General features: G+C 38.3%; 1 protein-coding gene across 4 annotated transcripts in view; it reads left to right on the top strand.

The window, feature by feature from the left end:
• The first annotated feature begins 1,860 nt into the window (after nt 1–1,860).
• The window catches only part of PCDH9 (protocadherin 9), a 1,263,257-nt gene continuing 1,242,532 nt past the window's right edge, over nt 1,861–22,585 (top strand). For all 4 annotated transcript variants that reach the window (XM_072410491.1, XM_072410489.1, XM_072410492.1 and 1 more), the window contains exons 1-2: nt 1,861–2,528; nt 3,383–6,551. In XM_072410491.1, the coding sequence (XP_072266592.1) occupies nt 3,516–6,551 (3,036 nt within the window). In that variant the 5' untranslated portion in view covers nt 1,861–2,528; nt 3,383–3,515. The remainder of the gene's footprint in view (nt 2,529–3,382; nt 6,552–22,585) is intronic.

The raw sequence follows: 22,585 nt of genomic DNA, 5'->3' as shown, positions 1-22,585 counted from the left end.
CCATAGGGTGAGCACCATGGGCAGGTAGAGTGTACATACATGAGAATGAGAAGGGATTAAATAGGTGGGTATGGGCTGTTCCCTATAGTTTGAGTGTCAGCACCATAGACAGGGAGCTGGTACCATACAGAAGGTGGGTAAAAAAGTGATAGAAAATAATGGACTGTTCTCCATAGGGTTAGCGCCATGGTCAGGTAGATTGTACCATACATGGGATTGAGAAGGGATTACATAGGTGGGCATGGGTTTTTCCCTATGGTTTGAGTGTCAGCATGGAGCTGGTACCATACAGAAGGTGGTATAGGAGGGTATACAGTGGATTGTTCTCCATAGGGGGAGCGCCATGGGCATGGAACTGGTACCATACAGTAGGTGGTATAGGAAAGGTATACAATGGATTGTTCTCCATAGGGGGAGCACCATGAGCATGGAGCTGGTACCATACAGAAGATGGTATAAGAGGGTATACAATGGATTGTTCTCCATAGGGGGAGCACCATGGGCATGGAGCTGATACAATACAGAAGGTGGTATAAGAGGGTATACAATGAATTGTTCTTCATAAGGTGGGCACCATGGGCATGGAGCTGGTACCATACAGAAGGTGGTATAAGAGGGTATACAGTGGATTGTTCTCCATAGGGGGAGCACCATGGGCATGGAGCTGGTACCATACAGAAGGTGGTATACCATGGGCATGGAGCTGGTACCATACATAAGGTGGTATAAGAGGGAAGACAATAGATATTTCTCCATAGGGGGAGCACCATGGGCCTGGTACGGAGCACCCAGGAGGCTCCCCATGGATGTCTTTCACCCTATGAGCCCTGGTGGCAGACATGAGATGCCAGCCTGCACCATTGGGCACACCATCTCTCCCAGCTCCCCCAGCCTGCTGCTAATGCGAATGGAGAACACATTGTAAAGGAAATCATTTTTCGCCCAGAGCAGGCTGGCCTTTTAATGGATTTCATTGCCCTTCGCCACCCTCTCCCCCTCGCGGATTGATTGGTGGCCCCGGGGTCCTGTCGGTGGGGGCAGAGAGAAGGATTAGAGATGTGTGCACAATGCGATTTATACATTGCTGGCTGCTCATGTAGTGAATGGATGAGGAGGCAGGGAGGGTGACATCCGCAGAGAGGGTGCAGGGTACGGGCAGCCCGAGCTACATTCACCCCCATACACATGGCACGAATCTCAGCCCGAATCACACTGCTGCACGGGATACAGGGAGACGGAGCGAGCATCCCCGGCATCCATATAGACGGGCACACTCCTTGCTTGCCTTTCCAGGCACACTGCATCAGGTTAGCTGACATTACTAAAATATGAGAAAAGTTTACTAGTTTAATAAAAAAAAAGTGATCAAGTCGATGATATTCCATATAAAAGTAAAATACACGAAAGCTATTAAAATATATGTTACATCCATTCTGCACTGTATAATAAATATCACTGAATGCTGATCAGCAAATTGTTACAGCCAATGTGTAATATTCCCTTGTATTATATTACTAGTATTATATTAATAGGCTGTGCAGACCTGACACACCACCGTGATCATCAGATGCTGCTACATGAATGATATCTCTAGCCATCCTTCCATACGGGGTTACTTCGCTACAACGTAACTTAGCCTGGCATGAATAGTCTGCACCAGCCTGCTGGGAGGAGCGAGCAGCACATCACGTCTGTAGCGATGCCGGGGATGCCGCCCCTGCGCACTGACTGTCTCCCAAGCACATACTCCCAGACAGCCAACCAGCGGAGCCGTGGGCGTGTTTATTCACCAGCCCCGCCCTCTCTTTGGGTTTATTGAGAGTTCTATGAAGAAATCCAGTTCAGAGGGAAGGAGGGAGGGTTGTGTAGCGCACGGCTATCACAGGGCTCGTACAGGGAACAACAAGAAGGAACAGCTTGTATCTCAATGCGATGGGGATTTCTGGCAACTAGCAGCACTCCTGTGACATTTGCCATAGCAAGTTGCAGGCTCCTATTTGTATTATTCCTCCCTTGCAGATGGAAATATTACCTTGTGCTGGATGGAACATATAAGTGGCTTGATCCTTCCAGGTGGATGTGCTACCCATTGGAGAGAATGATTTACAATGCAATGAGTGATCAGCCTGGAGTTGCTAAATCACCGTCCAGGAGCAACACCTTCCAGGGGAGGCTTTGTGATCAGCAGAGGCTGGATGGCTTCCTAAATGGCAAGTGTGAAGTTTAGCATGGTGGCTTGGTATATTTTCCCAGCTAGAGAGTAATCTCCAGATCTTGGTGTGAGAGAGCACTGATGCCTGCATCCCTACCTGCTTCTATCACTCTGCTGGAACTAATCATCAGCCTAATGCTCAGCACATCAATGCCTAGGCACTGCATCCAACACTCAGTATTTCTCAGTCTTAAGTGAAGATTACATCCAGGGAACTGACCTTTTACTAGCAGACTGCGTCTTTTCCTCCATCAAACTGTCCTGATCCCTTCAGATCCTTCACCAGTGGCTGCATTTAACTCTCCCTTTCTGGGCTGTAAGTTGCAAGACCTTTTATTACTAGTTCACACACCCCACATGTCTTCCATGCATTTAGACTGGATTGCATACAAGTCCATGGGCCAGGCACAATGCAATGTGATCTGAAAAAGCAGAGATTGTACCCTCAGCATGGTCACATTGCAATGTGTGTGCTACCATTGTACATAAAGGCAGTGCCAGGATTTATTTATTTTAATAGACATATCATAGAAATCATTTCATCTTATCTCTACCAGGAAAATCAGATTGTAAGCACAGCAGTTGTAACATGTGTAGTAAGAGGATTGTATAGGTTAGCATTGCAAGGAGATAGGAAAAGCCAGTTAGCTATCAGGGATTGCAAGTATTTAGCTGTGGTTGCTGCAGCAGCCTTCTTCTACTCTTTCCACTTCTCCATATCATAGCAGTATGGTAGCAAAGACACAAGGAATAGGCTCCGATAAGAGGAATGACTCCAGAGTAGAGGCAATGAAGCACAAATTGTATTTGGCAGCTGACAGTGCAGTTACAAGGAATACTGGTAAGGACTTAGGATTTTATTGGCAACAGTTATATGGATAGGTGCATGATGTGAATCATACATTACACAGCCATGATTAGAAAAAAAAGAAATGTGTAAGAATCAGATGTTTGGAAGAATCAGGAAAAGTAGTAGATGACATCCTATGTGCAGATAATTAGAGGCATGTTAGTGTGAATAAATGAGACTATTTTATTTTTGCATGCATAACAAGCCTTGCTGAGGGCAGTCACTTTTTGCAAGTCTAATGTGTTGTGTGTTTATGTCTGTATAGACTTATATTGTACAGAATGAAACAAATCTGTTTGTTTGTGTGATTGTGTTGACAGCTGCTGGCTCCAATTAGAAATGAGATGTAAGGCATCTTGCAGTCCATGCACGCCTCCTCTTGCAAATCGGCACCATTTCTCAGCGACAACCCTTAAATCCTAAAATCCAAGAAAACAAAGGAAGCACATTATCATGGACCTAAGGGATTTTTACCTGTTGGCTGCTCTTATTGCCTGCTTAAGGCTGGATTCTGCTATTGCCCAAGAACTTATTTACACTATAAGGGAGGAACTCCCTGAAAATGTACCGATTGGAAACATACCAAAGGACCTGAATATCTCACCTATTAATGCTGCAACTGGGACCAGTAACAGCCTGGTCTACAGACTGGTTTCTAAAGCTGGCGACTCACCTTTGGTCAAGGTGTCCAGCACCACCGGGGAGATCTTCACCACCTCCACCAGAATAGACCGAGAAAAACTCTGTGCTGGATCATCTTACGCTGAGGAAAATGAATGTTTCTTTGAACTTGAAGTAGTCATCCTTCCCAATGACTTTTTCAGGCTCATCAAGATCAAAATAATTGTCACAGATACCAATGATAATGCACCTATGTTTCCTTCAACTGTGATCAACATTTCTATTCCGGAAAACACACTTATAAACAGCCGCTTTCCTATTCCATCAGCCGTGGACCCTGACACAGGTTTTAATGGAGTTCAACACTATGAGCTTTTGAATGGACAGAGTGTCTTCGGACTGGACATTGTCGAGACACCGGAGGGAGAGAAATGGCCACAGCTCATAGTGCAGCAGGTCTTGGACAGGGAGCAGAAAGACACTTATGTGATGAAAATCAAAGTGGAGGATGGTGGAAAACCCCAGAAATCCAGCACTGCTATCCTGCAAGTTACAGTAAGTGATGTGAATGACAACAAACCAGTGTTCAAAGAAAGTCAGATAGAAGTTCATATCCCTGAGAACGCTCCCATAGGGACCTCTGTAGTACAGTTGCATGCAACAGATGCAGACATAGGCAGCAATGCAGAGATCAAATATATCTATGGTGGCACAGTGACATCTGCTACCAAAAGGCTTTTTGCTTTAAACAATACCACTGGATTAATTACAGTACAGAGACCGCTGGACAGGGAAGATACCGCAATTCACAAGTTCTCTGTCCTAGCCACAGATGGCAGCTCCACACCTGCAAGGGCAACTGTTACTATCAATGTGACTGATGTGAATGACAACCCACCTAATATTGATCTCAGGTATATTATCAGCCCTATTAATGGTACAGTGTACTTATCAGAGAAAGACCCTATAAATACAAAAATAGCCCTGATCACAGTGTCCGATAAAGACACAGATGTCAACAGCAAGGTCATCTGCTTCATTGAAAGAGAAGTACCTTTTCATTTAAAAGCTGTCTATGATAACCAGTATTTGCTAGAAACTTCCTCTTTGTTGGACTATGAGGGCACCAAAGAATTCAGTTTTAAGATAGTTGCAGCGGACACTGGCAAGCCAAGCCTCAACCAGACTGCTTTGGTGAGAGTGGAATTGGAGGATGAGAATGACAATCCTCCAATTTTTACCCAGCCGGTAATTGAGCTATCAGTGTCTGAAAACAACCGCAGAGGTCTCTACTTAACCACTATCAGTGCTACAGATGAAGACAGTGGGAAGAATGCAGACATTGTTTATCAGCTTGGCCCAAATGCTTCTTTTTTTGATCTGGACCGGAAGACAGGAGTTTTGACAGCCTCCAGAGTTTTTGACAGAGAGGAGCAGGAACGTTTTATTTTTACTGTCACAGCCAGGGACAATGGCACTCCTCCACTGCAGAGCCAAGCAGCTGTGATAGTAACTGTGCTGGATGAGAATGACAACAGTCCCAAGTTTACACATAACCACTTTCAGTTCTTTGTATCTGAGAACCTTCCAAAGTACAGCACAGTGGGTGTTATCACAGCAACAGATTCAGATGCAGGAGAAAACAAAGCCGTAACCCTTTCAATACTTAACGACAATGAAAACTTTGTCCTTGATCCATATTCTGGCTTGATTAAGTCCAATGTGTCCTTTGACAGGGAGCAACAAGGTTCGTACACATTTGATGTCAAAGCCGTAGATGGAGGGCAGACACCACGCTCCTCAACTGCAAAAGTAACAATCAATATAATGGATGCTAATGATAATAGCCCTGTAGTTATCTACCCTCCATCCAATACATCATTTAAGCTGGTGCCTCTTTCAGCCATTCCTGGCTCTGTTGTTGCAGAAGTTTTTGCCGTGGATGTAGACACTGGGATGAATGCTGAACTGAAATACACAATTGTCAGTGGAAACAACAAAGGTCTGTTTCGAATAGACCCTGTAACAGGCAACATTACTTTAGAAGAGAAACCATCTGCAAGCGATGTGGGCCTGCACCGCCTGGTGGTAAATATCAGTGACTTGGGATACCCTAAGCCTTTGCACACACTAGTACTGGTGTTCCTATATGTCAATGAGACGGCCGGTAATGCTTCCTACATTCACGACTTAATTCGAAGGACTATGGAAACTCCGCTAGACAGAAACATTGGAGACAGCAGTCAACCATACCAAAATGAGGATTATCTTACTATTATGATTGCCATCGTGGCCGGAGCCATGGTGGTAATCGTTGTCATTTTTGTGACAGTTCTTGTGCGGTGTCGGCACGCATCGCGGTTTAAAGCTGCCCAGAGGAGCAAACAGGGGGCAGAGTGGATGTCACCCAACCAGGAGAGCAAGCAGAATAAAAAAAAGAAAAGGAAAAAAAGAAAATCTCCCAAAAGTTCTCTGCTGAATTTTGTTACCATTGAGGAATCTAAACCTGATGACACTGTACACGAACCTATCAACGGGACTATTAGTCTTCCAGCCGAGCTGGAGGAACAAGGGATTGGACGCTTTGATTGGGGCACTGCTCCTCCAACAACCTTCAAACCTAACAGCCCTGACCTAGCTAAGCATTACAAGTCTGCCTCTCCGCAGTCTGCTTTTCATCTTAAAGCAGATACTCCAGTGTCCGTGAAAAAGCATCATGTCATTCAGGAACTCCCTTTGGACAACACCTTTGTTGGGGGCTGTGACACCCTCTCCAAACGCTCTTCCACTAGTTCAGATCACTTCAGTGCCTCAGAGTGCAGCTCCCAGGGAGGCTTCAAGACAAAAGGTCCCTTACACACCAGACAGGTAAACGAGCACTTTTACTGGTCTATAAGTACTGCATACAAGTGCCCAATCAACCAGTATTAAAGTGCCACTATGTCTTCATACAGTCTTCTTTGGCTTGCTCATGTTACCGAGAGGGAAAAAAAATCAACCCCTTTCCATTTTTTTTTCACTGAGTCTTGACAGACTTTTGAGGACTCAGAAGTCCGGAATATATATGCATACCTATGTTTATGTATATATATATATATATATATAAATGTACATTCTTGATTGTACTGTACCATACACGTGCATGTTAAATATCACAGCCCCACTGTAACTCCTACACTTCAGTAATGAAAAGAAAAAAAAATGTTTCTGAGGACTATTTTCACATTGAATATGTCACCTTTGTTCCACTGTGCAAACTTCAGAAGATTTTGCTTTTAAAGTTTTTTTTTTTTATCTCATGGACTAGAATTATATGGTCACAAAAAAGGGGTTAACTTTTTTTTACTCTTGTTGGAAAGTAAGATAATGTATTTTGCATTACAATGCTAATTGTGAGTAAACAATGCATGACTGGGTGCAATTCACATCTGGAAAATGTATTTTACATTTTGAGTGTTATTTTACTTTTGTTTTTTACTCTGTAAATTATTTACCAGAAAAGCTACAGGTATGTTGGACGCATGCTTGTAGCTAAATAAAAGTTCTATGTGTACTTTTTCAGTCCTGTGCCTTTGCTAGTCTGCCTAGCCGCACAATGTATTAAGTGTTCTTCTGTCCTACAAGTATCATAAAAGAAATAAATAGTCTATATTAACTCTTTAATTTTTTTTTTGCTGTGTATAAATCCCTATATAACCAAATCATTTTACATGCATGTTTAATCAGCAACGTGCAAAGTATACTAACCCATAGCAACCCATGCACAACCATCTTCCATTGTTCAGAATAGGATAAATTTATCAAAGTTGAAATCTGATTGGTTTGTTGTTTCACTTGTTAGATAACATTGCTCTTTGCATTGCCTTATTCAGTAAGTCCCATCATTTTTAAAAAGCATTGTTAGATTAGTTTCCTTTTTTTGGTATGTAGGGATTACAGTGATCAGTTTACTATGCAGGTCTGTTGAACGTGCAGTGTTATAGAATTGCTCCAGATTTCCATCGTTTTCATCCTGAAAAGTTTTCCTAAACTGCTGTAGAAATGTGTAAGAAACTGTATCACTGAACATTTGCTGTAATATGCTCTTTCTTATAAAGCAAACTTATACTTTGAGAAAGTGGATTTATTCAAATAATTAGAGGAAAAATTATGCAGAACAAACTCAATCCATTGTAAATATTTCTTCATCTAAGTAAAGCAAAAGCAATCTGTCAAAGCTCATTTTAGCTGTGAAATTTGCCATCTAAAGAGGGATTAGCGATCAGGGAAACTCATATTTTACAAAATCCAGCATTAGCTTTCAGTCCAATAATTCCCTGCTAATAAAGATTTAAATGCAGAGCTGTCTAATTTATTTCATTGAGACCTGTCTGCCTCTAAAGACCAACAGATCAGCCTGTAGATGGCAGTGAGGTTCTATGTGTCTTGTACTGGCTTCTTGCCAAGCCTGCAGTATATTAGAGATGGGGGGAGGAATAGATCAGGCTGCCTCTACAGCCAAAGAAACCTTTTATTTAATGACAGTTGCACTGGAGCAACCAGTTCTTGAGTTTGTAAAGTAGATCCAGAATGAATAGGGTGTGCTGCACCAACTTCCTGATCTTCATTTTATATCCCCCAATAAGTAATGGAACCACTGGCATTAGGCCTGAGGATGTGTGGATGCTTGCAGTAGTTGGTAGGCGATAGTACGTAGGGTGACTCATAGCTCAACGTGTGCTTTAGTGGTAATTCACACTGGATTCTACATTTGTATCTTCAGCATATAAGACTTGATAATGCAGTGCAGTGAACATTAAAAGAAGTGCTGTGTACAACCAGTCAGATTTCACCTGTCATTATTATGCAGGTACTGCAAAAATGGAAGGTGATTGTTGACTGGTTGCACTTGGTCACTGCATTCTGTATATTACTGCTTGTCTTATCAGGTTAGCCAAATTATGATCGTTTGCAGCCTGTGCTTCTAACTAGCCAGTATCCACAAACAACAAAACCATGATACTAAAAAACCATGATACTAAAAAACCATGATACTAAAAAACCATGATACTAAAAAACCATTATACTAAAAAACCATGATACTAATGCTCACATTTCTACTGCTTATGCAAGAGCTCAGGTGCAAATCTGACAGTACTATGGCAGCCTAAAATATTGATGTTTCCTGCTGTCTGCTGCCGGATTATTTCAAAAAGCATAGTTCTCTGAGTTACTTTAAGCAACACTTGTCTTCCCCTCATTCTTTATGTATAGAGAATAGAGACAGATCTGTTGCTTACTGTATAAGTAATTCCTTTATTTACCATATCAGGCATGCTTTATTGACAGCCGTATTATTGTAGCTGGAGGCTTTACAGTAAGCTGTTTATTGCCGTCCTCAAACTCTGTTGACAGCAATTGGGGAATTAATTTTCTTGGCCCTCATGAATTTCTGTGGGTAGGAACATGCAATGTTGAAGATATGAAGCAGTGACCCACTTATATGATACATCCATGACATAACTCACTCTAAGTATTCATTTTAGGAGCCGAGAGTTTGGTTTGTCAAGCTGTGACACATAAATTGTTGTGACTGGTGCCAAGTGTCCTTACACCCAGTGTCAACACATTTCTAATTGTGCTTCATTGATGCTAGTTTGCTATCCTATTAGTTGTTACAGTGGGTGGGTGTTTTACAAATTTACACATTTTTTTTACCTAAACATATATAAGAAGTTGGGTTTTTATTTTCCAAATTACGACTTTTTTTTTTCCTGCTAAAAAAAAATATCCACCCTAGCTCACAGGTTTAATATTTAGACAATTTGAACATCTTGCATTTTTGCAGTTTTATTATATTTATTATATATATAATATTATTTATTATATATATAATGCTAAACATAGTACTATGATTTATAAAATTATTCTAAGATTCTAGATCACGGTATTTTCATTGGTAACCGTAAAGGAAATATTTGTTTTTATTTTAAATTCCCCTAACCTGATTGGGTGTAGCTGCTTTGATGACTGTTGATTCAATCAGACACTTATGGGCTGATTTACTGAAGCGGTCATTATCATGTTTGTCGAAAATATCCAATCCAGGCTATGGGAATTACAGAAAAAATTACCATTAAAATGGGGTGACCTTAGGTGAAAATTACTCTTTTTAAAAATCATTTCCCTATTTCAAATAACCATTCTGCTATATATATTAAGTATTATTTGTAATGCCTGCCAAACAAAGAGTTAAATCAAAAGTAAAATCACAAAAAAAAATAACTGGTTAAATGTAACATAGAAAAATATTTATTTTCTTTTTTCTTTATTTATTTTTTCCTGGTTTCAGCTTGTTTTTATTGTTAACCAGCAGCAAGTATTAATATTCACTGTTGATAACTGCAGATACCCTGGTTTAACCCTCTGAGAACTGAAATGCTTTTGTGGCTTTGTTCTGAGTGTTTATTACATGAGCGATGTGAATAGAAAATTGTGTATACAGCTGGAAAGATGGATGTAGAGCTAGATTAGCATAATCCCTTCTGGGAATGGGATGTCAGGCCCTTAGTATTTATAAGGTTAACAGTTATTGTTGATCTGAAAAAAAAGAGCGAGTTCTATGGTACTGTCAGTAATTGTTATTTGTTTATACCAAGAAGTGCCAGCAAGTTCACAGTTCACAATTCTAAAATAAATTGCCTTTTTAATACTATAATTTTATTTGTTAATGTAGAAAAATGTCATCTGTAACGGCTCAACTTCATCTTTTTATAAACATAGGTGACATATTGTAAATTGAATGATGAAAGTGTTCCAAATAATAATTTATTTCTGCATGCAGAACAGTCTCGCTCCTTATTTAAAAAAAAAAAAAAGTAATTTTAAAATTACTTTGAGACTCATTTTCTCATGTTAAATGAAGGGTCATTTTGCAATACTGTCATATGAAGTCAGAAAAAGAACAATACCAACACTACTCAGTTAATAAAAGTTGGAGGGCATTGTCTAATTCAGCAGAGGGTCATAGGATTTTGTGGGTCTCAACTCTGGCCTATGACTTCTCTCTTATTAATTTTATTCTGCTTAAAGCTGATCTTCATGCAAACATCTATGTACACAGTTTTGCAATCCAAAAACACACACAGGCAACTGACTGGACAAAAAATGAGCAGAAGGTGACAAGTCATCACTCTGTGCACCCTGTTCTCTCACCCTGTCAGTATATTCTTTGCCAGCACTCTGAAACTGAGCCTAATTGGCTTTTATTGCTGAAGTTCATTTAACTTCTTTGTATGCCGCAGAGACTAAACAGAACAAAGTCTTGTATTAACACCAGTTCTCAATTCCATCATATATTTATATATAATATATATATATATATATATATATATATACTTTATGTATGCATATATATATGTGATGAATATTTATCTGAATTACAGCATATGTCAACCCTAATAATACATGTCCCATTTGCTCCCTTTTGCTCTGTAAAATATACCACCAGTGTGTTTTTTAATAAACCTGTTTTATAAGCAAGAAAAGAAATACCTATAATGCTGTTAAAAACGTGGTTATATTACATTCTGTGTGCCCTTCCTATTCAGCCCTCCTATATGTTCTATTGGAATTCTCTCTGTGTTGTGAACATGGGGAGAGGGATTCAGTGGTTTAGCAAGGGCTGACACTATTGCTTCTTAATGCTAGTCTGCAAAATTGTGTGTTGTCAGCCCACAACAGTTAGATGCTGAGTACATTTTTGGCAGCTTACTAGGTGTTTTTCATGCTTTAAATTGGTAAAATATGGGCAAATGTGCATGCAATGCAAAGTTTTGCTGCATACACCTAAACTGTGTTATATTTATTTGATGTTTAGCCTTGGCAAAAGGAATAGGGTAATGTGGTCTCAACTTTGTAACGTAATATTTGGAAACTTTGGTATGGAGTGAGAGTCTGGGTGGTATCATCATACTACTGATTACTGGTGCTGGATACCTGTAAACCAGCAGAAGTACCCAACAGTATATAGAATCCTTTATCTTCTGAAAAAAACTATAATGCCCTTTGCATAAGCTCATATGTCCCAAATAGAATATAGGGGTATAAAATTTAGCTAATAGGAACAAGTTACATTGTCATCATCCATGGTATTATTTGTATCAGTCATATAGATAGTATTCTTGGTAAAGTAATGATCATTGTAAGAAAATTTTATATGTATACAGAAAATGTTCCTAAAGTCACTGTTCAATATACTGTATGTGAATATATATATATATATATATATATATATATAGATCATACAGTCTTTAGACCTCTTTAGACTAGTCATTGTACAATAAATAAAGAGAACCTGTACTGTAGAAAACATGCAAAATGGTAAGCATTTTAAGGTCTACACAGCAGTAGTATTACCTGGGCTGCAGCAGATCTTTTCCTTATATTTAATTTACCAGGCTTTTTCTCCACTTTAGAAAAGGCCATTTTGGTAGAGGCAGGGCTTTGCTGTAGCAGGATATCTGCAGACATTACAGATCCACAGAAATGAATGAAGCAGAAGCAGGGAGATGCACAGCTTTCTCTCTAAGAAAAGGATTAGTGAGTAGCACCGTCATTATGTCACAATTTCTCACTGCAGATCTAATGATACTAGCAGACACAGGCACGGTGCCCTAGATGTGCTCACACCATAAATATACAGCTATGGGGTACTGGGGTGCCTAGGCATACTTATATCACTGGGAAGTGCATTGCTTTGAACAGGAATAAATCAAGAACAAAAGATTCATTTTACTGCTTTGGCACAATGAACATTTCTAGATGGTCTCTAAAAGCAAGTCTACACTTTTTAAGTTCAGGCCAGTATGAGAGCAGGTAAGTAATATAAACATTTCAGAGCATCAGATGGTATAAAAACTGGGAACCCCATGAAGCACATTTGTCATCTTCAGTAACATAAACGGTCACCTTGTCCACTTCTTTTGACCAGCATTTCAAATATACTATTTTTTCTTTAGAAATCTAGACTCTAGTAAAATGTGTCTGTCTCATTTGCCAACACCGATCACATATTACTATATGTAGTTTCCAAATGACAGATCAGTAATTTTATCAGCAATTTACAACTGATTCCTTTGGAGACCTGCTTGATCCTACTCTGTCATTTAAGTCTATAATCGCCACATATTCAGTACTGCAAACAAGGATTTAAACTGTAAATCCTTATTTGCATATGCTTACATTCACTTTCCCTATGGATGCCAATAACTGTTATGACACTCAGACAAATGATAGCAAAAGACAATAAATGGTGGAAATCTGTAGTCATTCAAATATTATATATATATATATATATATATATATATATATATATATATATGAAGTATATTGATGTGCAAATTGCAGGGACAAAGCAACTATCACCTTTGGACTTTACTCTGCAGTCAGTGAACAAGAAATGACTGTGTGCCATGGGTAACTAGAATTGCTCTGCCCTTCTTTTTGGTCTTTGTTACCGTGTATAAAAAGATCAGGTTATTTGTGGTACATGGTAAAGTATGACCCATGGCTTTTTGCTCTATAGTAAAATATCCCTGAAAATATAGTAATATATCCCTGAAATCACTAAGGATTCATGTTTACTTAATTTCCATAGTGCTCAAAGAACTCTCAATCCCAGGTGGATCCATTATAGAAGCTGCAGACATACTGTTGCATGTTTTGTATGCTAATTTAATAATAAAGTGCCAGTTCTGTTCCATCTATCTTTGAAATGCTGACAAAACATTTTGGGTCTTTGTATGATCATGCCCTGACATTCCCCTTCACTTCCATATTGACCTCTAAATGTGAAGGGCAAAGTCACTGATCAAGTGAGAATAAAAGGAAAGGGTCACAACATGGCACAAGAGATCATGTCACCCTTTCATAATGGAATTTTCCGGGCTTGGGTCTCCTGCTTGCCAGTTTGTCATCATGCATTATTACCTAGATAAAGCAGAAATCATATTTAGCTAACAAAATGTATTATGATCTATTTTAAATAGGAGAAAATGTGCATCAGATGGGAGCTCCTGCAAAAAACAACAGGTGGTGTGTGCATACATTAGTAAAGCAGTAATGTTCGCTCACTTTTTGTTGATCGCTCTATATAAGTGTTCCCATTGTTGCAATTTTTGTGGCTGCAGTATTTTTACATTAGTTTGATAGAAGATGCTGCTTTTTAGGATTGTCATCTTGATATAAGTAGTAAGAGAAAGGTAATATTGCAGTATGCATAAATAATACTATGGAACTTTTATAGTAATTGTTCAATAAATTCAACTTTTAAAAATCCATATATGTTTGCAAAGCACATATCTTTAACAAGGTCTTGTTTTAGAATAGTGCTGTCATATATTTGTGCAGGTTTAGTGCTTGCTGCAGATCCTTGTGGGGACGCATGGGGAAACTATGGTTGTCAGTTCGACTCAAGTCCCGTCCAGTACTAAGCTCTGGAACTGAATTGAACAGCCCCAGGGCTTCCCGTTCAGCCGCAGATTGCTGTATAGATGCCCTCCATAGCATGATATCATCTTGATTGATATTATATTATCTGTTGTTGAAAGGTGTGTAAGACATCTAGTTCTAATTCTCAATGTCTTGTTTTTACTTTTTATTTATCCTGTTAAAAAAAACACAACACAAATTTCTCTGCCCCCCATCCCAACCAAAAAAAGATGGAGGATAAACTGATGAAGCAAAAAGATACAAATTGACACACACACACACACACACACACACACACACATATATATATATATATATATATATATATATAAACATGTTTTTAATCTGAAAGCATGATATATGTGCACTTACACTTTATTAACACATACCTAAATCGCATTCATGTGTAAAGGTAAAAAGTTTCTACTGTAGTTTGTATTTATTTGAAAAATTCAGTAATCTTATGATTGGTCCATTAGTAGGATGGGCAGGCATACTGACAAATCATAAGACCCAGAGGACGGAAGGGGGAAGATGCAAGTGCTAGGTTTCTTCTGGAAGTCTGTATTATCTTATTAGAGCACCTTGGGGAGAAGTCCTTTTTACTAAACTTTTCTTACAAAACTTATTCAACAAATATGAGATATAAGCACATCTGTTTATCATGATCTGCTGATTCACCACTGCATCAGCAAATAGTGCACAGGTGAATGATGAATCACCAATCCACTCAAATAATTGCTTTATTAATAATTTACCCAATTTACTGCAGTTAATGTAAACTGGCACGCGCATATTTAAACCAATGGTTAAACTGAAAATGATTTTCTTGAGTTGGGGTGATGGTATAATCAGGTATTTAACAGGGATGGTTTTGAGGTTCATAGTTACATAGAAAACCTACTTAGGAATGTTTTTATTATTCATATTAATTATTATGTTTCGGTTACCATTTAGGAGAATGTTTTTTGCCTATTGCTTCTTACAGTATTATACAGGTGTGACAGCACCAGGAATCTCTTCATTGAGTAAAGCAGTAAATGCTAAAACATGTAAACAATATTTAAAGGTTTGATTTTGTTCTACAAGTAAAATTCTGTTAGCTAAGCAAAATAAAAAAATAAATAAAATGAAACCATCTGTTAACAGAGACAGTCATTTTGTTTTTTGTTCTGTCTGCTTGAACATTTAGCTCTGGAACACAGGTTTTTCCATGCTTCAATGCAATGATATAGCAGTATAAAAAGATGTTATATCCAATCCAATCACACTTGCATCCCCATGCAGTTGAATAGGAGTGGTTTGGAACATGCAGTTTGCCACTGCAGTGTTTTCATTGACTGATTCTCCACCAGATAATAATTCTGGATGGCTAATTTATCTTTTTATAAACAGATCCCTTAGAAAATTGCTGTTTTCTGACACACACCCCACATGCATGTTCTAGGGTTTTGCCATTACTTATGCTCAGTATGTTCTGATATTTACAGTAAAATCTTCATTGTGTCAGCTCTAAATATTGTAACTTCAGTGCTGTCATCCACTTCTATATATATTAAGGTAGTTTTTCAATCAATTAAAGAGAAGTTTTGGGAACCAGTGCTTATATCTATGACAAAACCTAAACTGCAGTTTTTTTTTCTGGAAAAACGGACTACTCTAGGTAAAAATGTGCACTGTTGTAGGAATGTACAAAACAAATTGTCCCAAATTTATTTGAGTATTATCTGCCTCTTCCAATCCTCACTATGGACACCAATGAATGAAATGTGGCATCCCTTGCTTCCCCATAGACATGGATCTGCACTTCTTACAATAGATGATGCTATACTTATATGCTCTGTAGTACCAATAGGAAGAAAATGATGTCCCAGCAGGGGTGGACACAGAGAGGTGCAAAGTGTGTGGCTGTGGAAGGGCCTCGGACCCTCCTCATCCAACAGGGGGCTTAAGTTAGTTCTGCACAGGCACCCTATACTGTCTTATACTGTTTTCCAGATATTCTGTGATGCTGACATTTATACACTAATACTTACCAAGCAATAATATTTTGGGCTGCTCTGCACAGCCTTAGTTTCGACCCAGAAGGTACAAATATATTTTAAACAATACATTTGCACATATTTACCACATTTTAGTCTGGATATCATCCTGAATACATGGCATTTGTAGAGCAGCCAGGTGGCACATGTAATCTGTAAGAAAGGAATAAAAACCAATTTGTGATTGACGACTTTTGTGCATAGAGTGACAACTCTCAAGTTCACACAAAGTGGGTAAAAATAGCTTCTTTGTATCTTGTTTTAGCTTTTTTATGTTTTCCTTAATTGCAGTGAAGATAATTTAGCACATTCTCCCCAAAGCATGTGACAGTTGCTGTTGCCTAAGGCAGCATTGTTATCTCTGTACTTTTCATGCTGTTTGTTTTTGGTGCATTGTATTGTAGGTGTGCACACATTGTACATGTTCTATTTTACATCTCTATGAAAACATTTTGCTACAAAATTTTCTAGAAATCTTACAGCAAATTTGTTCTCACCACATTTACAACACACCAGAGCACTTTGTGTGAATTCATCCTTACTGCAGAGCAAGGTATGGTTAGGTCTAGTTCACATGGATGTAAAGTCGGGGGAAAGGGTTACCACTTCACAACCACATGTAACCACCAGGACCACCAGGTTATAGGCTGAATTCAGAATTCATTTGGGATGCTGATAAACACCACAAACCTCCCATCTCAGCCACCTTTGAATGCTCATTTGTTTTGAACATACTTGGTTATGGCAGCTGAACATCATCAGGCCATATTTCAACAAGGCGGGAACAGCCATTGTACCAACCTTAAAACTAAGCTTTATTATAGAAAGTTTTGGTTTATGTAATTTTATGAAAACGTAGAATTGGAACATACTGTGCCTTTCACTTTTCTTTGCGGTGAATTTTTAATGTAATATATTTCATACGAACAAAGGGCTGTTTAAAGGAACACTATGCATGGGGTAGGTTGGACTGCTGAAGACAAGGAGTGTGGTACTATATGGAGTAGCGGTCTGGACCATTTCAGGGCATATCAAGGCATCACCTGATTTACCCCTTTCTGAAGAACAACAAACCAGTTCATAAACATTACTGTATTACCTGGTTATGCATTCTGACTACATTATACCAAAAATCAAACCTTCAATTGGGCTTTGGAAATTTTTATACTGTTAGTCTTGAAATAAGCAGTTTATTTAAAGGATGAACAGAAAATATGCTGCAACAATAACTGTTTTGTTAACTAAACAATATATTGTGTAGCGCTATGGATTTTACTCAAACAAGCAAGAATTGCAAGGAAAGAGAGACAGCTTTGGTTTGGTTCCAACACGGGGACAGTTGGAGGCTATGCTGGAGACCAATCACAAAGCTTTGTTGGGCAGTGCATTATGAACAGCAATTATGTACGATAACCCTTAGGAGCTATTCAAAAGTGAGGTCTGCAGTTCATTGCATCTTAATAGAAGCTGATTTGTCATTAGTTGTTATGGTTTTATTCTTGGTTTTTCATTAGTTATTTTTTCATTATTCAGTCAGCTTAGTATAACCCTTATCAAGACATGTATTGTTCAACACACGTGGCAACGATTAATATATTGTGTGATGTCAGAAACCGTAACTTGTGCTTTGAAAATATGCATGGCAAACATATGTATTTTTATTTCAGAATAAAAAATGATGCTGCAAAATGATTATTTTGCTGGCACAATGGATGCTGTAAAGTAAGCAGGCTTAGACTTTTCATACGTGGCAGTGTAGCCCTGTCTTGCCCCTGTCTTGGCTTTCAAAACAGAGCAGTAATTATCTATGCTGTGCACACATCCTATAATGGATCTGAAGGAAGATTCAGACAAAATTGCAGCATGCTGCTCTTCTCTCTGCCATCTTTAGTATATATTATAGGGCAGGCCAATGTGTACAGGGAATCTCTTAATGCATAGTAAACTACTATTCTCTGTCACTCTGCTACTTACTCTTCATGGTTTTTTCCTCTGGCTTCTCTCCTCTATTTTATTTTTAACATCACAATGAAGGAGAGTCAGGACCACAGATGAACGTGTGGACGAGGCCTTTTAAGTAAGGCAGCACAAAATGCAAATCAAGGAAAATACATAGCACCTCAACCATAACAGATTTCAAAGGATGATCTAGAAAATGTTTGGTTGTTGTGGGATTAGGCATTCTGTACATTATATTATAACCATAATAAATTGTATTTAGCTGCTAAATGAATACTTCAAAAAAAAAAAAAAATCTGTCTGCAATTTGACAAAAAGTCTTTAGCCATATGTTTAATATACAATTCAGTAAACCAAGAAATTTTAACCCAGGTGGGAAGAAATTGTAGCTGGGTGGTAGCCCCGGTATTGGGACCCAACTCTTTAGTAACCACCCAAACACAGCCAGGTGGTTACTTAAAACTGCTAGGTGGTGCGCTAAGGAGGGCTAGGGAGAACACTGCAATAAAAATAAGTAACAACTGCTAAATATTTGTTTTTTCCTTTAGTTAGGATTGTCATACTTAAGGCATTTAAATGGAAGCCTTTGTAATCAATGACCTTACCAAATGAGGTTTCAAGAGATTTCTGTAAACACACCTGACTTGATAATACCAAACCATTTATATAACATGTGTGCTTTGTGCGGAATGCTTCCATATCTTACAGAATGGACAGTGACAGGTGTGTCCATGCTTTATAATGGGGGGGTGAGAGAAGGTAGGTTCTGTGAAATGTTTTAGCATAAGGATATAGGTGTAATTGGTTAACAGACTAAGACTGAAGGTGACAAAATTCACTCAAGGAGAGTGCTAATAGACTTAAGTGCTAACAGACTTTACTTTACACCTCAATAAATGGAAACATGTCCAGGATTATTTAGCAGAACACTTAGCAGTGGAAAATAGCTGTTTACAGGTAGTCCCTGCAGATTCAGTCTATTTAAACACTAAACCTCTGAGGATAGAAATATGGAAATAATATTCAAACCCAGTCAGTTGGCCTATCAACTGCCAGGTCTTATACAACCCTTTAAACCTTCTGCATGAGCAGTGTATAAGGTTGACATGGCATAGAAAAAAATCAAGCTATGAAAAAAAATAGATGGGGAAGGATGATTTCAGGAAAATAAAATCTTATAGGTAAAAGTAGACCACCTATAAAGAGCGAATTATCAGATTTCTGCAATACCAGGTTTTCTTTTATCAGTGGATTGCACTTAGAATGTAACCTTAGCGGACTCAGCAATGTCAGATGAAGCAGCATTACCACTGCTTATTGTGCTCACATTGCAATGATGTAGAAAGTGGCACTGGCATCATCACATCAGCACTGCATTCTGCATATCCGCTGCCAGTGGTTACAATGATTTATTGTTATTGATATGTTTAAACAAGACAATTAAAACATATTGCTTGAAAATTGTTATCAATGGGCAGGCTTTTACTTGTGCTGAGTATCATTTACATATTTACCTTCACCCCAAATCTAACAACCTTGACTTTGCTGTCCTGCTCAGAGCCACACAGCGCTCCTCCAAAACACAACCAGGTTGTATTGCACTTTTGTGCCACAGCCCCATTTATTCATATAGAGAAGCCATACTCATGGATGATGCCTTTAAGCAGTCACTTGAAGTTAATAGGGCCAAACAATCATTGTTGCACAGTCATTATTGCTAGATCAGATATTTAACACAGTGGGCAGCACTCAAGGGGGTGGAAGGAACCCATAATAGCACCGCTGTAAAAAGGTATAGAATCCATCAAAAATTACACGTCTGTGCAAGACTTCCCTATCCACAGGGCAACAATTTTTTATTGACAAAATATAAACAGTATTTTAAGAATGTGTAGATCTACTGGCAAATCTGCTATTGCAATGTAAATGACAGATGGTATGATATGTCATTTTGTTTCTGCCCAAAGTTGCAGTTTATTTTCTGAGTAGCAGACACACACTTTCACATTTTTATTAGTGGAATACAGCAAACACAGTAAATTATTATATTTCTTGTATTCTGCTAAGGACATAATATACAGTAGTGGAGTATATCTCCTTTTCTAATATTTTCTTTTTGTTCAGTAGAAAGTCTGTGCCCAATCCTACAAATGTACCAGCTGCTATTTGCTGTACTTTTTTAGTAGATTGAACATAAAATTTATAATTGTAAAAAAAAGTTATAACAGGTCGATAAGTATTAGGGCTGCTAAGATAGACAAGTAACAGTGTCAGGCAGGATTATAGTTGTGAACCTTACCTAACAAGCCAAACTAGGAGCTACAATAGCAGCAGTCACAGGATCGCAGCTGGGACCTCCACATCCTCCCAGATGCCCTATCTGTGCCTGACTGACGGGCTCCCTTGACAGCAGCCATGGCACTGACTACACATGGCTTCTCACAATCAAAATAATTAGGCTTTAGCCTCTGCCGCTTCCCAGGTCACACTGTCCTTTGCGCCTGCCTCTAAAAACAAGCTTTGCACGACCTATGGCACACATGCATGTGTCCTTTTTCCTAACATCTCTCTTGACTTCTCTCCACTTGCTTCTCTATGGCCAGAATCCAGGTTCAAGCAACTGAAAATCCGTCTGCTAATTATGCTGTTTTGCATTTCCATAAGGGAAGTTTTTTCAGAACGGTGTTCAGGTAGATATACTAACAAGCTCCTTTATATATATATATATATATATATATATATATATATATATATATATATATATATATATATATATATATATATATATAGTATTATATTGGGTGTAACTTTGTTGGGAGATATAGTTTATCCCAACTAATCATATATATTCCGGCATTGCGGTGTTTAATTACAGTCTGAGTACCTGCAGAGGATTCTGCACCACATATTGTAGCATCTCCCCTAAGCTCCATATGCATATTGCAAGCTGATTTGACAATCTCATTTACATTTACCAACAAGTATGCAGTGTAAAGGCGTGCCTGAAAGCATAGAAATTGATTAGATAGCGTTGATCGGTCCTTCAATAACATAATTTAAGTAGATCTAACTTTGTGCAGTGATTTTTGTTTTGTTCTCTATCATGTGTATTGGGTCAAGAAATAATAATAAAGGTTGCCAAAGGCTTCTAAATCAGGAGAACTACACAAGCAGATCTGCTGCCAATTTTGAACTCAACCAATTAGTTCAGTTAATTTTCCAATCAGTAATGGATTAGTCAGAAATCCCATATACAATATTCTTCTTTTTTCTTGAAAATGTTGAAAATGATCATAATTCTTTCAAATGAAACATGTATTAAATCCACAATCACAGCCATTTTAGATCTAGCTTTTTTTCCACATGCCTAGTTTTCATTTCTTTTATAGGTAAAGGATGCATGTTTTTTTTATTTTACAATGACTAAACCTGCACAGTCATGTGTTATTTGCTTTTTAGGAACTGTAGAAACTTTTAATCTGGTCTTTGAGACTCTCATTTATCACCGGAATAGTTTATCAAAGATCAGTGTTTCCAGATGAGTCACGCAACGCTTGCACAGAATACACTAAGCCCAAAAATAACACAGATCAAAGAAAACAATAGAACCATGCTGCTGACAATATTTTAGCATCCTTTCTTTATTTTAGGAAAATATCCTAAATAAATTTTGGTTGCCTGACTGCTAATCTTCTATCTTGACTATTTGGAAAAACGACTGTTCTAGACAAACAAGGTGGGGTGGAGTGCTGAGACCACCAGTTGAATACTTGGTTTGGACCAAGAAGCACCAGGATAAAAAAATCCTGTAATAGGACAAGCATTTCTATCATGGGAGGTTCCTTTATGTACAAACCAAAATCTAAAAGTTATTTATAACTGTATGCTAGCAATAGCCAAATAAAGTACCTAAAACTAAATCATGGATTCAGAAAGTGGTTAAGTAGCAGGATTATGAAAATGTAAATTCTATCACAGCCATATAAAAATACATAATACTGAAGCTTTATCTTCCTATGATGACTGTCGATATAATTCAGCAAAAACACATAAAAACGCCTTCACAGTGTTTGCATTGGACCATTGTAATCTTTTGATTTATAAATTCAGCAAAACACAATCAGATAATGTTCTGGGTGTATAAGATCTCCTAGATGCCATTCATTTACAATGTTTATTGAGTTTTCACAAAATAATAACACCTAAGGGTTCTTTGCCTATGCTTTGAAGACTGTCTTGTAAGCTCCACAATAGTTTGTTGCGAGTGATAATAATTTAAAATATAGTGTACTTGATACACGGGATATACTTTGAGAGAAAGAACAGCAGTGATTGTCTCTTTGGCAGGTATACTGAAAGCATATTAGTAGTTTAGATGTGAAGAGAGGTAGTGGGAGTTTGATGTAAGTCAAGTGGGATGGAATTCTGGAG

Source organism: Pyxicephalus adspersus, chromosome 1 (assembly GCF_032062135.1).
Source record: "Pyxicephalus adspersus chromosome 1, UCB_Pads_2.0, whole genome shotgun sequence".
NCBI lineage: Eukaryota > Metazoa > Chordata > Amphibia > Anura > Pyxicephalidae > Pyxicephalus > Pyxicephalus adspersus.
Note: the sequence above shows the minus strand (reverse complement) of the source record. Positions and strands in the feature narration are given on the sequence as shown.